At 34.4% G+C, this 19,695-nt stretch overlaps 5 protein-coding genes across 5 annotated transcripts; 3 read left to right on the forward strand and 2 right to left on the reverse strand.

Moving 5' to 3' along the window:
* The first annotated feature begins 1,089 nt into the window (after positions 1-1,089).
* Positions 1,090-2,558, forward strand: LOC101899587 (nucleosome assembly protein 1-like 1). The gene is made up of 6 exons (XM_005184546.4): positions 1,090-1,247; positions 1,305-1,477; positions 1,676-1,802; positions 1,869-2,100; positions 2,158-2,237; positions 2,302-2,558. The coding sequence occupies exons 1-6, from the start codon at positions 1,176-1,178 to the stop codon at positions 2,488-2,490; spliced, it is 873 nt and encodes a 290-aa protein (XP_005184603.1). The 5' UTR covers positions 1,090-1,175; the 3' UTR covers positions 2,491-2,558.
* Positions 2,559-4,349: 1,791 nt separating this feature from the next.
* On the reverse strand, positions 4,350-7,585 carry LOC101898883 (uncharacterized). Its single transcript, XM_005184542.4, has 5 exons — positions 7,120-7,585; positions 6,785-7,058; positions 6,232-6,513; positions 5,023-6,175; positions 4,350-4,797 (listed from the first exon to the last, which is right to left on the reverse strand). Exons 1-4 carry the CDS (start codon positions 7,470-7,472, stop codon positions 5,105-5,107), a joined length of 1,980 nt encoding a protein of 659 aa, XP_005184599.1. The 5' UTR covers positions 7,473-7,585; the 3' UTR covers positions 4,350-4,797; positions 5,023-5,104.
* Positions 7,586-10,315: 2,730 nt separating this feature from the next.
* On the forward strand, positions 10,316-11,648 carry LOC101898718 (small ribosomal subunit protein mS22). The gene has a single exon (XM_005184541.4). It carries the CDS (start codon positions 10,422-10,424, stop codon positions 11,589-11,591), a length of 1,170 nt encoding a protein of 389 aa, XP_005184598.1. The 5' UTR covers positions 10,316-10,421; the 3' UTR covers positions 11,592-11,648.
* Positions 11,649-11,922: 274 nt separating this feature from the next.
* LOC101899418 (zinc finger protein 710) lies at positions 11,923-13,540 on the reverse strand. Its single transcript, XM_005184545.4, has one exon. It carries the CDS (start codon positions 13,478-13,480, stop codon positions 12,047-12,049), a length of 1,434 nt encoding a protein of 477 aa, XP_005184602.1. The 5' UTR covers positions 13,481-13,540; the 3' UTR covers positions 11,923-12,046.
* A 1,154-nt stretch (positions 13,541-14,694) lies between these two features.
* On the forward strand, positions 14,695-17,400 carry LOC101898545 (double-strand break repair protein MRE11). Its single transcript, XM_005184540.4, has 6 exons — positions 14,695-14,943; positions 15,032-15,155; positions 15,225-16,275; positions 16,397-16,557; positions 16,629-17,049; positions 17,120-17,400. The coding sequence occupies exons 1-6, from the start codon at positions 14,829-14,831 to the stop codon at positions 17,219-17,221; spliced, it is 1,974 nt and encodes a 657-aa protein (XP_005184597.1). The 5' UTR covers positions 14,695-14,828; the 3' UTR covers positions 17,222-17,400.
* Positions 17,401-19,695: the final 2,295 nt, after the last annotated feature.

The following is a 19,695-nucleotide window of genomic DNA, read 5'->3' on the forward strand; positions in this document are numbered from 1 at the left end:
ACATTCTCACCAAAATGCTTTTGTACGCTTGTAAGCAATATAATGAGCTTTCACTGGAATAATTTTACACAGCTGTCGGACGAGTGGCTTAGAAATGACAGCAGTCTGAAGTTGGTTGCAGTTTTTTCATCTCACCCGGTACATGGGAGCCATATACAGAACTTAGCCGATCTCGATAAAATGTTGCAAAGGTATTTCCGAGCTCTATAAGATATTTTGTACCAAATATCATTGTTGTGGAGTGCATGTTACGAATATGAGGGACACCAAGTCGGGTGAAACATATATGGGAGCTATAGCTATACCTGAACCGATTTTCACCAAATTTGATGTACTTGCATCTATACTGAATTCGGTCGGATGTGCCAAAATTCATTTGACACATTGGCCATTTACTGATTGGATTGATATTGGCCATTTAGTGTACAATTAACCCGAAATCGGTGGAAGATATATATAAGAGCTATATATAAATGTGAAACAATTCTCACCAATTTCAATAGGATTCGTCCTTGGGCCAAACAAATATTGTTGGGATAATTTCATCTCAATTGGATAATAAATACGACCTGCATTTTTTTCACAAAAATACATGGACAGACGGACTGTTTTTGAACAGGGTTCGTACTAGGGCCAAACAGATATTGTTTGGAAAATTTCATCACAATCGGATAATAAATGCGACCTGCATTTTGTGATGCAAAAATCGACTCAGAAAGTAATTCTATGCAGATCGTCAAAAGTAACTATGGCTCTATCTCGTTCCTTCTCTATGTTACAAAAAATGCGTAAAGCCATAATACCATTACCACTATGTGGTATAGGGTATAAAAACTGAGTTCTACTTGTGACACCCTTTGTTTATACCCCTCATTTATTATTCTTATACCCCTCTCTGTGGTAGTTCAGATATATACTTAGTGACGTAGCGTCTTAAATATTCTCGTTCTTTTAAGAAATATCTGTTTCTATTCTAAATCCCAGTTTACCCGGTGTCTTTGGAATACACTTGTTTGCCAATCTAAACTTTTTTCATTTGCATATATATAACATACAAACGTATGTATAGATTTTTATGTCAAACTGCTCATTTTATTATCGTTGTAGAAAAACTCCACAACAAAATATAATATAATTACTTCATATTGGCAAATAGAAAACGTTATCGCCACAATATGGATATTAAACTTCGCAGTTCCACAAAGACTCCAAAAACTCCAGCATTAACGGAAAAGAAAAAGCAACTGGTAAATAATTTGTGTATTCCATTTTTTAATATAACCAAAACATACGAGTCTCGCCAGGAAAAGGATACAAAATATACAGAAAAGGAGACCAAATGCATTGCCGATATGAAAAAACTCTATTTGGATACAATAAAATTAGATGTTGATCTGCAACATGGCATATATAATCTTGAGAAATCATTTGAAAGTAAACATGATATTATCTACGATAAACGTTTACAATTGTTGGAGTAAGTACAGGAAACTAGAATGACCTGTTTTTGTGCGACGATTTGAAAGTGAACTCCTTTTTATGTTTTTTTTTTTAATTTATATTTGAATTAAAAAATAAACATGGAATTGGTGCTTCTTCCAATGAGTAGACTTTTGTATCGTCATACAGAAATAATAATAAAGAATGTGTTCACTTTCCACGTAATTTCCTATAGAAACTTCAAAAAACACAATCAAGGCGGTGATCCCAGCGAAATGGGAAATGTTAATAATTTCTGGTTGAAAGTTCTGAAAGCTTCATATACCGAATTCATTAGCAAGAGAGATGAGAAAATTTTAGTGGTAATTATAGACAAAAATGTTTATATTTCAAACCACATTAAAGAGAAATGTTTCATATAATTCAAGTTCCTAGCCGATATACGTTCCAAGTTGTACAATGAACCATCTGTTAAATTTATCTTGGAATTTTATTTTGAACCGAACGATTATTTTACAAATCGTATTTTAACGAAAACCTATTTTCTCAATTGCTTGCCGGACCCTGATGACCCATTTTCTTATGATGGAGCTGAGATTTATAAATGTGAGGGATGTAAAATCGATTGGAAAAATCCTGAAAAGGAGAAGGAGAAAAAATGTAAGTTTGATATTTTAGTTAAGCAAAAAGTTCATTCTAACTTTATGTATTTTACAGCATTTACATCATTTTTCGATTTCTTTGATCCGCCAACATTACCAGAAAATCCAAATGATCCAACCTATTCGGATATTAATGTAAGTTGTGTGGTTTTGTATATTCCTAACGATTTTCTAGCAAACCTTTAACATTTCCCCATAGGCAATATTACAAAACGACTTTGAGTTAGGGTTCTACTTAAAGGAACGTGTTATACCAAAAGCTGTCCTCTTCTTTACGGGTGAAATTGCCGATTGTCTAAGTTCAGATTCTGAATCTGAATCTGAAAACGACGAAGATGAAGAAACCAATGAAGACGAATTAGGCAGTATTGCTGCATCAACAAAATAAAAAATTCCTACATTTTCTTATGAATTTTGAATTGCCAAATATATGAATTATATACATTTTGATATAAACTCTGTTCCAGAATCTTCAAACGGATGCTAGTTTTGCAAATTTTTTCCGATTCCATAAAGGAAAATCCGGTTATCTTATTAACAATTGTTCATTCCTGCAGGTTCTGAGTATATACAGGGAGAGATAAAGAAACTGCAACCAACTTCAGACTGCTGTCATTTCTAAGCCACACCGACAACTTTTAAAATTATTGCAGTGACAGCTTATTATATTGTTTGCAAGCGTACAAAAGCATCTTGGTGAGAATTTTTCAGCAAAAAAGTGTATTCGTGATGAAATACAAGCGTGATAGTGTTATTTCTTTATATTTGGCTGGAAAACCACAAATGGCTATCGTTGGAGCACTCCAGCATTTAAATGTGAATAAATCTTTTGTGTCTCGTACTATCGCTCGTTACCGTGATACTGGTAGCGTAGCCCGACGTCAAGGAAGTGGACGGAAGAAAACAACAGCATCAGCAGAAATGGTTCGAAAAGTCAAGAAGCGACTTGATCGAAACCCGCGTCGCAGTGGCCGGGAACTTACACCGCAACGGAAAGAAAATAGACTCATAAGAGATAAAGAGTTGCTTCGTTGGGCCGAAAGTGGTGAACTGTCGAATTTAATTTGGTTTTCTCCGATGAGAAAACATTTGTTGTCCAGCAGTTTGTAAACAAGCAAAATGATCGTGTTTAGTTTCCAAAGAGATCAGCTGAAAATGTGCACCATCGGTTGGTCACCAGAACTCAAGCGCCGGCCACGGTGATGGTGTGGGCCGCCATAACAGCCGATGGTCGCTCTACGCTCGTATTAATAGACCGTGGCATCAGAATAAATACCAAATATTATTGCGAAAATATTCTGGAGGGTGTATTAAAACCTTGGGCACGCAAACATTTTGGCCGCAGACCTTGGACATTCCAACAGGACTCAGCACCATCGCACTCAGCACGCGCCACCCAAGATTGGTTACAAAATGAGGTTCCTCGCTTCATTTCCAGCGCACAATGGCCACCGAAATCTCCGGATACCAAGGTTGGCACTAAAAAATACCAAAGCGACGATCACCCCAGAGAGAGCTTCGCCGGGAATGGACCAAAATACCGCAGAGTAAAATTCGGCCAGCGTGTGACGGTTTCATTGGTGTTTTGAAGGCATTATTTCGTGCCAAAGTTGACCAATACGAACAAATCTTAACTTATCCTAAAATTTTATGCTATTTCCGACATTCTTTAGTTTCATTCAATAAAATTAAAAAAAAAATATGACGTTCGACTTTGTTGCAGATTTTATATCACCCTGTATAATTGAGTGCGCAAGATTTTAATGTTTAATCTAAATTGGCATGGCTAACTTGGATTGTTGTAGACGTAGACAAGGACGTCAAAAATATCATGAACTAATATTTGTTAATTAAAATTTTTCCATGAAGAAAGATATGTAAAAATTACGTGATGACATCGAAAAATGCAGGAATAATCAAGTGAAATACTTGTAAAACGATGAAATGTTTTTTTTTTTTTAAATCGAGTAGGTTGACTACTTAAATCAGCATGTTGACTATGCAAAAACGTCATTTGTCCATAGTTTTATATACTTTTTCACTTTTTCTAATAAATGAGTTAGTATTGTTTTACTCTCTCCAAAAACTTTGTGAGTAAATATTCCTGAAAAAGTACACAGACTAAAATGCTCAAAGTTTAACATAATTCTAAAATAAAAAATATTTAAAATTTTAATACTTTTTATATTTCATCTGATTTGTATATTAGTTATCTATCCTCCAGAATATAATTTACAAAATATGCAATTGCACAAAGGATTTAAATCCTTTTTGTTTGCTTTATTGTATTGTTAGGAGAAGACATACATGAATACAGACTACAAACTATTAAGAATTAATATATATAAATTATTAGATCAAATAAAATATGGAGATATATAATTGATACAGAGGGAAGCAACGAACATATAACTCAGATTCCGAAATAAATAGGCATTCACTTAGGTATTTCATTACAATTTGTTGTTGTGTATTCCATGCCATCACAACAGCAAACTATTTCTCGGTAATCACAGTAAGTTTGTTTGTGAGGGCACAATTGAATTTCCACTCTGCGGTGGCATTGCCGATGCTTCAGATAATTTTTATATTGCTAAACTATTCCTTACATTGTTGTAATGTATGATGAGGAAAGTAAAATATTCAATTACATTTGATTACAGGTAGACATTGAGCCGTACGTTGGACTTACGATCTGGAAATATAATAAAAAACACATGTTGATAATAGTTATTGTAGAAATATCTTCGGAAATTGATAACAATGAGAAGGAAATAAGCAACTAGAATGAACGAAAAATAGTTTTTTATATATCTCAAAACAAAAACATGTAAAAACATGTGTTACAATTACACCGAGCTTGTTTTTGCACGTTTTTTAAACCGGACATTTCGATTTTAACTATAAAAAATTATCTTACCTTTCTACGCATTCACTACAAGTATATATCAAGATATAAATGCATATCATCAGCATTATATAGCCATTGCACTTTAGAGGTTTCAAAGAACGCTTGCCCCTGCTATGTGTTCCGCCACCAATTTACACTCAGGTTTCAATTCCTTAAAACGTTTAATACCGTCTAATGTTACACTTGTACCACTGACGTCCAAAAATACAAGATTTGGCGAACACTGTACCAAGTGTTGTAGTGAAACGTCTGTAACGTATTTATAATCACGAACGCTAAACCTCTCAAAACGATTTTCACTCGGACGATTATTAAAACGTATCCAGATAACTCCATGATGGACTGGTTGACGGGTACGACCGAAACAACATACGCCACGATCAGATATACTACCTCGTTGTATAGGTCGTCTTGATAAAATGCTAAATGGATCATGATTTCCTGCCCCAAATTCCATTTCATTCTCTTCGCCGAATAGTCGATCTGGACCACCACCACCTGTTACACGTCCAAGAGGATTTATGATATCCCAAAAGAGATTATGTCTAATCATTTGTTCAAAGGCCGGTGGTGGTGATTGTTGATTCTGTTGCTGTTGTTGATTACCTGGTTGCTGACCGGGCATTATCAAATGCCTAAAGTTGCTACGATCCCTAACATTAATATTTATGTGAACAGCATTAGGCGATGTGCGATTGCGTAGATCAAGGCAAATAATGTGATCTGGCCGTGGTAAAAATCTGCTAACTGTTGGGGCATTACTACCTACTATTGGTATGACATTAGCTGAGGCATTATTTGATACCGAAGATACATTCGTATCGCTCTGGCTATTTCTGTTTGATGACTGTGGTGATGATGTTTCGACATCAGTACCAGATGATAGAGACGAATTTGATGATGATGATGATGTTGAAGGTGAATCATCCAGATCTTTGTTTGTGACTGGAGCTTTTGAAGACGTTGAAGGTTCTTGTTCTTCTAGAGTGGTTTTAGTTATTGATGTTCCATTAGAAATTGGAATTCTTTTGGAGGACGATGTAGAAACTGTCTGCGTTTCATCCGATTCCGGACATTGAAGGTAAATTTCTTTTAGAGTTTCCACCGCATTAAAACATTGCAAGTCGGAGTCATTCAAAGGAGTGTTACTCAAATCAAGCACCTAAAATTGAAAAAAAAACGTAAGCTATTTTATATATTCTATTTGTCTGATATTACCTCCAATTGTTTAAATCCATGACGTCCAGCTATACTTCCATATGGAATAAACTCTTGCATCTGGCTACAACCTTTCAAACTTAAATATCTAAGTGCAGGTAACTTCGATATAGGCATCACATAGTAAGGGTCAAACCAACTGTTTTTCTCTATCGCTAACTCGTCTAAATTAGTCAAAATGGCATCAACGCCAGTAAAAATTGATTTGCTGGGGTCGACTCGTACATGGCAGTTGTTAAGAACCAGTCGTTTTAGTGTCTTTGGGAAGTCACTAAATGTTAGCTACAGAAGAAAAGATTTAAAATTACCGTGTCTACTAAATCATAAGTTATTTATGCCAATGCATCAAAAAAGAGCTAAAGGCGAGCACAATTGCTTCCAATTCGTAACTTATTATATTAGACATTCTACAGAAAAGTTCTAATTTGAACTAGAAAGTTACTAATCTGTACCGTGTAGTGTTCTTTTTATAAGATAAGACATAAATTGGCAGTAACAAAGACGTTAAAAATGCAATCTACTATTAGATAAATTTTGCATTTTCGATACATACCAAATTAAAATCCAATGTTACCCCAAATAATTCCAATGTCAGTAGTTTTGTACACCTTGTAGTCAATGAATTACGCAGTGTTATGTTAAAATGCTGTATTTCTCCCTCTATGTGTTGAGAGGGTGATGGTCCCCTCAATTTAATACTGCGTGTTTTCTCGTGTGAACGCTCTAGCATATCTTCCAGGATACCAAGAGGCAAAGGCTCTTGACTGAGGTCGATATCTTCCCACAGTCTCTTATCTAATACAAATTTCTGGAATCGCTTACTAACGCTGGGAATAAAAACAAATCAAACATCAATAATGTATTAAAAAATCAATGTTGCACACTTACTTCATTAATGTCATCAACGACCAGGTATCCAGAAATTTAAAGACTTCATATAGCAACTCATCACAAAAGTGTTCCAACGAGAACTGGTCTTCATCATAGTAAGTTGTACTATTGGATTTATTAGTTGCATCGTCTTCATTGTTTTCAGCACTTGCATTTATCAGCGGAATTTTACTTTCTACGCTTTGTTTGTCTACATTATCTTCGTTAGGTGTTGTCTTCTTGTACGGTGTCTGATCATCTTCATTTGAAATTTGGGAACATCGACGTTTACGTTTATTACCATTTGTAGTTCGTGTGTGCAATGTAATAGGTGTATCTTCCTGTTCGTCCCTTGTTTGGCAGGAATCCATTACGACTTTATTGCGTTATTACGATTATTTTTATTTTTTTCGTAAATTACAAGTTTGCTCCGCTTTATCAATATTTTTCATCAATAGGGATACAAAGATCGTCTGTTAGCTATCGTGAATAGAAAAATAGTAATCGATATTTTTGTCGGAGGCGAAGTCAGGCCTTATAGCGGGTTCACACTTGGTCTGTTCGAGAACTGTAATGTAAGCCCACACGATACAACAGTTCTAATAACCCTGTAGAAAATGTTAATGGTGAATAACTATTGATTTTGTCGCCAATGCTACTAACCAAATGTAGACATTTTATATGAGCTTGTCATTTGGAAATCGCTAGAATATATAGGTAGAAGAATATAGGTAGACGCATTGATGCAGCTGCTGGGACAATGAACTGTCAAACCAATTTTGGAATTGAAAATGTTGAATGAAAAATTATTTAAATTTGTAAAAATTGTTGAAAAATGCATATCTGAACAACCCACGATCTGTGTCGTATAAGAAAACATATAAAAATCTACTTATATTTGAAAAGAAATTTAAAAGTTTTTGACATATCAATGCTCCCAAGCGTTGATGCATCTACCTGTATTTCTCTGCCATGAGCTCTACCCATGGTAGAAGAATGTAGGTAGACGCGTCGACACAGCTGCTGGGACAATGAGCTGTCAAACCGCTTTTGGAATTGAAAATGTTTAATGAAAAATTATTTAAATTTGACGCAGTATAAGGAAACATATATACCTTTTTATTGTTCCATGGAACAGACCATATGTTTTTGAACACTTGTAGAATAATATGGGTAACAGGAAGTGTTGTACAACAAAGGTAACAACAACCTCACACAAATTTGTTTTTGTTTGTACGTAATACAAGTGTCAGAGTTATACGTCCAAAAGTGTAAACAAAACAATTAATTTTTAATATTTTTTATACCTTCCACCTAGTATGCATGGTAAAATTAAGATCAGTCATTTCAAATAAGCATTCCCAGCTCTGAATTTTCTGTAATTAACCATAGAAACCAGGTTCCCATCTCTGATTTGTGTGTATGCAAGGTATTTATGAATTTAAATTTTGACAATGAAATGTCCAATGAATAATTTTGGAAAAAATAGTAAACATAGGACTTTACCTTCTTAGTTCTACCATGATAGTATGGAGGGTATATTAAGGTTGTCATTCCGTTTGTAACACATCTAAATATACATTTTAGAACCACAAAGTACATATATTCTTGATTAGCATAAAATTCTATGTCTATATATCGTCGTCCGTCCGTCTACCCCGATATTCGGTATTTTGATGATTTTAGCGATATTATTTACTGGAATTGTTTTCAATTTGGTATTTGAAGTTCGTAACAGATACTACAAAATAAAACAGAAATAGGGCCATGTAGATCCACGTCTTCGCATAACCCCCATATAACGGTGTCACCCGATATTCGGTATTTTGATGATTTTAGCGATTTTATTCACGGGAATTATTTAAAATTTTGTATTTGAAGTTCTTAATGAATACTGCAACCTATGACAGAAACAGACAGAACTTGCAGCTTTTTTACTTGTTTGATATAATATTTCACATATTTCATAGGGGATAAAGTACTTACAAAGAACTTCTTATGAGAATATCGGGGGTTCCGAATATCGGATTAACCATGGTACAATACATACATAAATACAGTCCTGAGGCTATGCCCGCTTCCTGTCAAATTTGCATGCATACAAGTTGTTTTCACATTTTCAATATTTTTCCTCATTTTTAAAATCAACTAAACAGCGCAAAAAAGTAATGAATTGCCCTGGATTCTCTTTCAAAAATATGATCTAAATAGTTCGATCCAAGGTACAATGAATACAAGGTAGGCTACCTTTAAAAAAATTGCAAGTATAGAGGTCTACCTGTTTGGCTTGTAATGTCAGAATTACTATCAAAACAATAAAAAAGCAAACAACTTGTTGCATTGATTTTGAATAAATAATTTAAAACCACGAAGTCGGGCACGATTTTAATCAGTTGGTAGCTCTACCTTACTTTTTTTATTGTACCATGGCTAAAACCATCAAAATACCGAATATCGGTGGTACCGTTATATGGCGGATATACAATATCGTAGACCTATAAATGCAATTCTTCTTCGGGGGGCAAAGTACTCACAAAGAACTTTTTGTGTAAAATTTCAGACAATTCCATTGAAAAATGTGGCTAAAATCATCATAATACCGAATGTCGGGGGTACCGATAAATGGGAGCTATACAATATCGTGGACCGATATATATACTTGATCTGCCTGCAGACAAAAGACAGATTTGTGCAAAATTTTAGCTTTCTATCTTAATTTGTTTTAACTGTTGCGTGATTACAACAGGCGGATGGACAGACAGAGCTAAATCTTATTAGAATTTTACGCTGATCAAGAATGTATATACTTTGTTGGAAATAAAATTATTATATCGATGAGTTACAAACGGAATGAGGAACTTAATACTATGTATTGTTGGAAATAAGATTATTATATCGATGAGTTACAAACGGAATGACGAACTTAATACTATGTATGGTGGAGGGTATAAAAATGTGAATGTTGGTGATTTGGAATTATTACGTCGGGGGGAGGAATTTAATAAAGTATCAAATTTTAAAAAGTTATTATTTCATTGATTTTAAGATATGGATCTGATATATCAGAAAAAAATTTCACCATGGGGGTGAATTTCAAAATTTTGTACGCTACGTCGAATTGTAGGTAACGCTGATAAGTAAGAGCATCATACGCATTGCCTTTCTATTTAAAAAGACATGTTGCTAGTTTCATCGATATCAAAGAACAGCTGTAACAATCGATATTTTCAGTAGGTGCATGCTGGCTAGAAGTAATTTGGAAAATTTGTTACAAAACATAGGATAATATAGAAAAATACGGAAATAGTTTAACATTAACAATGCATGCAATCAAGCAAGTGCATCTACTCGCCAACTTAAAAAATGTTGTATTTAAAACTTCAGTCAGAAATGCCGCTATCAAGGGTGTAACATTGGAGTATGATAAAGATCCCCAGCCATTATTTACCGATCCGGAAACCCAAAAGTTACTTAAATCGGTAACACAGCTACAGATTGAAAAGGTGTTTCGAAAGGCTACAGTTCAAAAACTTTCCTCGGAATACAAATTCATGACGACCGAAGAGTTGGAAGATGAATTTCAAAGAACAATTGAAAGAGCAAAGGCAAAGCTTCAAATGCCACCAGTGGTTAAAGTAAAGGATGACACACAAAAAATTATTTCCGAAGACAAGGCCTTAAAAGGATTCTCCGATACGAAATATGTAATAACCGATATTAGTTTTGGCATTAAGCCAACTGAAAGAAAAGTTGTAGTACGTGAGACGGATGGTACACTGCGTTATGCACCCATGGATGTGGCGAAACGAATGAAGCAGTTATACGTGCCTTTGCCGGGACGAAAAATTCGAACACCAAAGATGTTTGAAGATGAGCATTTCCAACGTTGCTTGGACGAGCATAAATATGAATTCATTTTGGATCGCTTGGTTGTACAGTACGAACCCTATGAAGCCGACTATCACCGACTGTGCAGCAAGGTCTATCAGCATTTAAATGAAACCAAAGAGTTCGATAAATTGCGTTCCACCCGCCATTTTGGGCCCATGGCATTTTTCTATACATGGCACAAGTGCATTGATGATCTTCTATATGATATGATTCGACGAGATTATTTGCGCAATGCTGCCGAATTAATTGCTCTGTATTACAAAATCCATAACGTTTCTGAAAATTATGGTGAATTGTTGCAGAAACTTGATCAGTACACGTCAATGGAGGACAGTGCATTGAAGACATTGAGGAATCCCTTGAGGAAAGCGTTGGATAATGGAGACATTCATGAAGAAATTGAGACAGCAATTGGTAAATCTTCCAAAGATTTCGAAATTGACGAAATGTGTCTGGGTTTCATTGAACATTTTATAAGCACACATGCCCTGAAAAAGGTTCAGTTGGAATTGGCTGTACAAACATTGAAGGAAATCAATGCCGAAAAGAAACAATTGTACGAAGGTTTGAGCAAAGCTCATGGAGTTCAGAGTAATTAACAGACTCAAAAATATATGATTAAAATTGTTGAAAATAAAATGATAAAATAACGAAAATATGTTTATTTGTATCAAAATTTCGCTAAAAGAAGTATTGAAGATAGAAGATCAATTAAACAAAATTTTATCGAATTTTCAAAATTTCCTAAAACTCCACTTTTTATTATAAAATACTTTCTGAAATATTGATTTCTTAATAGAGAATAGTTCATTTATGATATTAAATTAAATAATAGTTTAAAAAGGAAACAAACAATTAAAAAAGTTGACCATACAACAATTTTTGTTTATGACGTCACTTGTTATTTGAAAATAATTCGGATAAATTAAATTCTTTGTAGCTTGAGGTATTAGATATATTTGAAATGGATATAAATGACGATCGAAAAAGGAAACCATTCTATGCAATTCATTACATATGTGTGGTTATGAACAGTTGTAAGATACACTCATTGTTATTTATCATTATTTAATACTTTAGTGGGTCTTTTGGACGAGCGTTTTTTAAATAATTTGGCACACTTTTTAATGTGTCGCTTGTAGATGAACTTATTCCGGTAAGACTTAAAACAAATTTCACAGAGGTTTCTGTTACTTTTACGTCTAGTATTTAATGGACGTTTTATCATGGTTGTTCGATTTGAGAGGGTGTGCAAAGTAGAAACTCGTACCCTACAAAGTCTTTCTGATTTGGTTTTCAGTCCATACAAACGGTTACGATTCCTCCTAGCATCGGTATAGCATTGAGCCCGCAGAAGCAAATGTCGCAAAAATTCTTGTGCAGTACAAAATGCTTTATGACAAGCAGAACAACTATGAACGCGATATTTCTTATGTTCATTGATGTGATCGTATAGCTCCAAACGAGAAATGGCCACAACTTTGCAGAATGGCGATGCGGGACAGCGAAGCAAGGCTCGACAAATCCGTTTGGAATTCTTGCAATTGTGTTTTTCCATGAGTGATTCGTGGTCTAGGTATTGGCCACATACATAGCATAAAACTTGAGGTCCTCTATGTACTGCCATGTGTCCATAGAAATATTTGAACTTTTTACAAACCTCCCCACATATTAAACATTCCCAAAAGTGATTTTTGTATTCCACGGAATTTTCTTTCACGTACTTTAAGAAATCTTCTTTTTCCTCTTCTATTGTTTTTTGGGGCACCGAAGAGTTTTGACCATCATTAAAGTCTTCATTTATTTCCTCAAAGAAATAAACATCGTCCATATTGCACTGAATGGCTGTGTCAACTTTAGAAATAGGCTCATCAGTTTGCTGACCAAAATGTACAACTGAAGCTTTGGGTTCAGTCATACATTCGGAATCCTTTGTTTGCACCGGAGGTTTGAGAAAAAGCGATGGTGAATTAAATCCCATATTTGGCAAGACAGGATTAGCTAAGGGTATTGTGACTGTTGACTGTGGAGTGGAAACGGTGCTCATAACATTCGAAACATCCGGCAACATACTAATATTATACGGAGCACTAATACTCATATTTAATGGTGGCTGCACGGTTACAACTTGTGCTGGTGGAATTGTATTCATGTATGGAGGTGGCTGCAGATTTGTATTTGGTGGCATTACCGATGTTACAGGCGTTTTATTTCTAACACTCACAGTGACCATTGGTTGTTTAGTTTTAACCACTGGCATATTTTTATATTGATTGGAAATAATATTTGTTCCCATATTTGGTGAATGCGGTGCTTCGTACCTGGACAGCTCAACTTGTCCACGATTAACGTTCATATAATACAAAGGCTGATCTTTCTTCTGTTGGGCCCCATTTCTTGTTATAAATCTCGTCTCGACGCATATCGTTTCGGGCAATTCTTTATAATTTACTTTAAAAAGTTCCTTAGAACATTTTCCTTGGTTCATTGTGAAAATCTATGCTATCCCGGCCTGCGCGCTGTCTTTAATAAATCAAGGGTTCACACGTATCAGTAATGTAAATAAACTTATAAGAGGGGTTCGGAATAATTACAATAAACAATACAAATTTTTATCGGATTGAAACCGATTGCAGAAATTATAGCTCTGTTCCAGAACTAAAAATAAATAAATCCATCTCATTTTGATTATTTTGCCGGTTACTGCTCTGTTCCAGAACCTGCAAGAATTGACCTGAAATTTTAACTACGTGTAGATCTTTTTAACCGAAGACCATCTACTTACAAAAATTACAATGTTTAGAAAAACTATGTATCGCGTTGCCGGATTAGACATACCCCAGAAGAGAAAACCTCAAGCCCCGGCCAAAGGCCGGCAACCTTCAATTGTTAGAGTGTTTAGTAAAACAATGGATCGCGTTGCCGATGTTGGACATACAACAGGGGAGAAAATTTTAAGCACCGGCCGAAGTCCGGCTACTTAAAAAAGGTTAGATACATATTAGTGGAGAAAATCTCAATCTTATGATTTTCATCGCAAATATCTTTGGAACATATGATACAATTTTGGAAAGGCAAGAATATAGGCTATACTGTAGCATGTAGATCTTAACACCATGGGTCCATTTTCTGGTTTTAAGGGTTTTTAAAAAAGTACTCGTATAAAAATACCAATTTTCTTACCTTACTCCGGAACATAGCCACTAAACTCAACTTACTCCTAAGAATTCTAAATATAAATAAAAATAAACTTATATTCGCTATAAAAACAAAAAACGCAGAATGAGATATTTTGCCACTCGGTTGAATTCTAAAGCACACCCCTTGGGCATTTTAACATAACATTTTTATTAAACTTAAGATTAAGGTGTTAAATAATTTTTGTTGAACTTTTGTCATTGAACAATTGGCTGTTACAGAATCTACAAGTATTTACCAGTTTTATCATTTTTTACAATATCATAAAGGAAACCCAATTTATCGTGGTAAATTCTTTACATTCTTTCTATATTTTCTATATTTTTTCTTGCAGGTTCTGGAACAGATCGCTGATTTGCAATTCACACAAATTTGCAATTCATTTGGGACGACTACATGTAAATGTCAACATGTGGTATACCACATGTGAACCTCCTTGCATTGGTTTTTAGCGCGAAAGTTGCAACTGTACAGCAAATTTTGCATATTTTGATATTTTGTATACATAATATGTGTGCTACCATTTCAGCGTGAATAGCACAGTTAGCGTTTGTTATTAGCTGCAGTTTGTGATTTTGTGAAAAATATTTGCATTTAAGGGCGCTATAATTAAAATATATAACCTAATATTGTAAAATATGGATTCCGAAAACATAAATAATGAAACCGAAATTGATAATCAGGCGGATGTTATGCGTATTATGATATCCACTGATAATCATTTGGGTTACGGTGAAAAAGACGCCATCAGAGGTAAGGCACAAAACATCAATCGATGCCGCCCTTCTACCGCCTAAACAAAGAACATGATTTACCGGCAATTTGTTTATTTTGCATTTAGGTGAAGATAGCTTCATAGCCTTTGAGGAAATGTTGGAATTGGCCGTGAGAGAAGATGTCGACTTTATACTTCTTGGTGGCGATTTATTCCATGATGCTGTACCGACACAAAATGCATTGCACAAGTGAGTACCTACGATTTTGCTAGTAACACATAATCATAAATTATATTAATGTGTACGTATATATTTCAGGTGCATGAAGCTATTACGAATGTATACCTTCGGAGATCGACCAATATCTGTAGAATTTTTAAGTGATGGAAGTCAGAATTTTCACAACTCTGTTAACGAAAGTGTCAATTATGAGGATCCCAATTTGAACATATCCATACCCGTATATTCCATACATGGAAACCATGACGATCCCAGTGTTTTTGGAGGTTTGAGTACATTGGATTTATTATCTACCACTGGTTTGGTGAACTATTTTGGCCGCTGGACGGATTTAAATAAAATTGACATTTCACCAATTATACTGAAAAAAGGTGCCACAAAGTTGGCTCTATATGGCCTTAGCCACATTCATGACAATCGCCTTGCCCGTCTGTTTGAAAGCCGTAAAGTACATATGCAAGTGCCCGAAGGCGAGGAGGGGGAATGGTTTCACTTAATGGTACTACATCAGAACCGCGCTGATAGGGGGCCTAAAAATTACTTGCCTGAAGAGTCTTTGCCAGACTTTTTGCATTTGGTTATATGGGGCCATGAGCATGACTGTCGCATAGAACCCGAACTCAATGCAAAACGGGATTTCTACGTGAGCCAACCAGGTTCTACAGTACCTACCTCCCTGTCAGAGGGAGAAGCGATACGCAAACATGTAGCAGTTTTAGAAATCTACAAAGACAAGTTTAAAATGAAGCCGATTCCTCTACAGACTGTTCGACCATTCGTGTTTGAATCAGTTAATGTTGCAGATTTGGCACAAGAATTGCGCTTAGACGAAGGAGATGTTTCGAATAAAGTACGTGCAATGGCTGAAGAAAGAGTTGAAGCAATGTTAGAGAAATCGAAAAGTCTCCTAACAGGCCATCCCAGGCAGCCAACAGTGCCCAATGTCCGTTTGAGGATTTGTTTTAATGACGAAGAACAAATGTTCAACGGCATTCGTTTAGGACAAACATTTAACGACCGAGTGGCAAATCCTGCCGATATGATACACTTTAAAAAAATGATTAAGAAGGAAAAGAAGGAGCGTTCAAATCTCGATAGAGAAGAGATGAAAAATCAACATAAGAAACTTGTAAGTTTTAAATTTAATGATATTCATGATATACTGAACGAATATTTATTAATTCTTTTATGTATATCACAGCAATCACTAACATATTCAGCTTTCGTTCATAAATATTTTATACTTTTAGGAGGGAGAATCTTTTACTCGTGTTGAGGATTTAGTCGAACGTTATTTCAATGAAGTTGATGAAAGCAAATCCCTCAAAGTTATATCTACAAAAGCCCTTACGGAATTGTGTAATCAACTTGTGGATCGCAAGGACAATAACGCAGCTGATAATTTAATACGGTGATTATAATTTTCTTTCCATTTGCATTTATTGCTTCACAAATTTAATACAACCTGAAAACTAAATACAGATCTTATAAAGCTAAGGCCGTTGATTATTTAATGGAAAAAATGCCTTTGGAAGATCAACTGGATACCGAACTTCAAGATTTCAAATTAAGCATAACTTCAGACGATGTTTTGCATATGTTAAAAACCGTTGCTCCCAATCCCATTACGAAAACATCTAGTTCGTCAGTCGCCAGAAATGCTACGACGGCTAATTACCAAGAGGTTAGTGATAATGACAGTGACGAAGCACCTTTGAAAAATACACGTTCAACGAAAAATACAAAAGAAGATGTATCTACCGCAAGAGGTCGTGGTAGAGCGACTAGGGGTCGAGCTGCTCGTGGTGGTGCCGCAACAACAACACCATCGAAAAATGCAACACGTACAGGAGCTACAGCAAATAGTGGACGATCAAAAGCCGTGGAAGTATCTCCGTCCACCGTAAGTTTATTTTGAATACATTTTGGTTCGGTGAACATTTTTAATTTCCATACCAAATAATTGATTACAGCGCTCATCACCTCGTCAGCAAAGTCTTATAAGCATGGGAATAAATTCAAGGAAAGCAGCAACTAAACAAAAGGTTTATGAAATTTCCGACGACTCAGATTGAGAGTATCAACATTGTCCGCATGTTTTTTTTTACTCGAAGTACTTCACTTGTGAACATACCTCCAACACCACCATGTATTTTATTTACTAAGATTTAATTATTTTCACAAGTTTTTATACATTGATTGATTAAGGTGTATAATTTTATCAATAAATCAACGTCATTCCAGTGGAAGAGAATTCATTTTGTTTTCGTACAGCCCAATCATTAATATCCATACAGAATTCTGTTCTCAAGAGACCGAAAGGGTGAAATAATTTGCGAATATTGCAAAGGTAATGGGTGTTTTTGATAGTTTGTATATCCTATTTGTTGTTCAAATACGACCTGTTTTTGTTTTGTAATAAACAATAAACAACTTAGGTCTGGTGGGCAAAATAGAAGTTTAAAAAAAAAACAACCTGTAAAGGCTTTTGTCCATTTTTAATAAACTTATTTTTTTTACAATTCATACTTAGTAATGCGAGAAGTCTTGGAAACTATTGGAATAAAATGAAAATATATTGTAAATTTTATAAAAATTGTAACAGCAGCGTTCAAGAAATTAGTATTTCTACAATTTTTTCGATGTCATAAAGGTAAAATTAGATATCGAAGTTACATTTTTAGAGATTTCAAGTGCAGAAAACAGACCAAAACATAATAGAATTAAGAAGGTTACCTTGTGCTATGAGTTTTTATAAAAGCATTTTATGTATTCTCACCTTTATGTCTTGATTACAGCCAAAAAACATCGGAAGTTTACTCTTACGCCACCTTGTACATGCATGGCTTTAGGGAATTTTAAGAACATTAAGAAAATGAATAGCATTTTCTGATAGGAGGATGGTACTGATATGCACTGTCCACTACGCTGTCTTGAGATCTTCGTATGGTATAATTATTTATGGAAAAATAATTGTTTTGCTTGCATTTTTGGATATATAATTCTAACACTTGTATTACGTTCAAAAAGAAATTTGTGTTACGTGCAAAAACTCTTGCTGTTACCTGTATTATTCTACCATGGGTTCTTCCCATGGTACAATAAGGAGGTAGAACTACAATTAAAACTACAATTAATACAGCTATATCAGCTTCCTGTCAGACTTATTCAAAATTATATACAACAAGTTGTTTTCATTTTTTCTCATTTTTAAAATGAAATGCCTGGATTTTCTCTTAAAAATATGTTCCAAACTGTTCAATCCTTGAATGTCATGGCTAAAGTGGTTAATAGGTGTAAAGCCCGAGCCGCAATGTACGTGTCGTGCAATCATTGGTTTTGGAAGTATGATATTTTCATTTTCCAAAACAATAAATATATATACAAAATTGGCAGAAGTCGGGCACACCTTTTTATTGTACCATGGTTCTTCCATGATACCTTAATTAGAAGGCAGGGTGGTTTGTTAAAATATGAAAAAGACAACTTCGAACATTAAATATATTTAAAACTTTCACAATATTTTAAAACGCGAAAAGCTTATGAGGCGTCAACATTTTTCAATTTTTAATAATTAAGATTGTTCAATTTTTAATAATTAATATGGGAAAACAATATAAATTAATTCAGTACTAAAATGAAAACTTACACTGACAATTTTTGAAAAAAAAAAAAAAATGCCAATTTAACTGAAAATAACAGATATCAATCATCTACTAATATTTTGGAAAACAAGGCGAGCTATTGTCTTCATACTTGTCCTAAGCGAACTAAAATTCAAACATTCCATAATTGGGTTTTACATGACTTATCAACTTAATATTTTAGTTTCCTCTTTTATATTTTATTCTTAAGGCCCATACTTAAGGAAGATCTAAAAAATATGCATTTGACAATTAAGGAACAAAAAATAAAAAAACTGTAATCGTATTATAGCATGATATTACCTTGGTTAAAATTGGTCTGTTCCAAAACCAGCAAGAATCTTCTATTTTTGCAATGTTTTTCGATATTATCAAGGGAAATCGATTATCGTAGTAAAAACTTTTACATTCTTGCATTTCTGGAACATACCATATGTGAATTAATCCTTTTTTTAATTCTTTAACATAAAATAACTATTTACGTTATCCATTTTTTATTACCATATGTGAATTAATCCTTTTTTTAATTCTTTAACATAAAATAACTATTTACGTTATCCATTTTTTATTTAAACACATTTTGCTGGCATTGCCATATTATGGCCGGTTATTACATCTTACCATGGTAGAAAAATACAGGTAGATGCATGGTACAATGAAGAGAAGGTAGGTCAACTTTGAAAAAATTGCAATTGTTTGGCTTGTAATGTCAGAATTACTATCAAAACAATAAAAAAGCAAACAACTTGTTGCATTGGTTTTGAATAAATAATTTAAAACCGCGAAAACTGAATGAATGGTCAAAATTTCTTTTCAATATCATGTTCTATATATCTCTTATGGTTTATTTCGCGACAAAAACTGTAGATTTTGTCGATGCATTCGTTGCAATAAGCATTTTGAAA

This window comes from Musca domestica, unplaced genomic scaffold (genome assembly GCF_030504385.1).
Source record: "Musca domestica strain aabys unplaced genomic scaffold, Musca_domestica.polishedcontigs.V.1.1 4, whole genome shotgun sequence".
NCBI lineage: Eukaryota > Metazoa > Arthropoda > Insecta > Diptera > Muscidae > Musca > Musca domestica.

Coding starts and splice junctions, on each gene's coding strand:
- LOC101898545 (XM_005184540.4), top strand. CDS start 14,829: ATGGATTCCGAAAACATAAATAATGAAACCGAAATTGATAATCAGGCG. Junction 14,944..15,031: donor TGAAAAAGACGCCATCAGAG/GTAAGGCACAAA, acceptor TTTTGCATTTAG/GTGAAGATAGCTTCATAGCC. Junction 16,558..16,628: donor GCAGCTGATAATTTAATACG/GTGATTATAATT, acceptor AACTAAATACAG/ATCTTATAAAGCTAAGGCCG.
- LOC101899587 (XM_005184546.4), top strand. CDS start 1,176: ATGGATATTAAACTTCGCAGTTCCACAAAGACTCCAAAAACTCCAGCA. Junction 1,803..1,868: donor GAGATGAGAAAATTTTAGTG/GTAATTATAGAC, acceptor ATATAATTCAAG/TTCCTAGCCGATATACGTTC. Junction 2,238..2,301: donor CAACCTATTCGGATATTAAT/GTAAGTTGTGTG, acceptor ATTTCCCCATAG/GCAATATTACAAAACGACTT.
- LOC101898718 (XM_005184541.4), top strand. CDS start 10,422: ATGCATGCAATCAAGCAAGTGCATCTACTCGCCAACTTAAAAAATGTT.
- LOC101899418 (XM_005184545.4), bottom strand. CDS start 13,480: ATGAACCAAGGAAAATGTTCTAAGGAACTTTTTAAAGTAAATTATAAA.
- LOC101898883 (XM_005184542.4), bottom strand. CDS start 7,472: ATGGATTCCTGCCAAACAAGGGACGAACAGGAAGATACACCTATTACA. Junction 7,059..7,119: donor TCGTTGATGACATTAATGAA/GTAAGTGTGCAA, acceptor TTTTATTCCCAG/CGTTAGTAAGCGATTCCAGA. Junction 6,514..6,784: donor TAACATTGGATTTTAATTTG/GTATGTATCGAA, acceptor TTTCTTCTGTAG/CTAACATTTAGTGACTTCCC.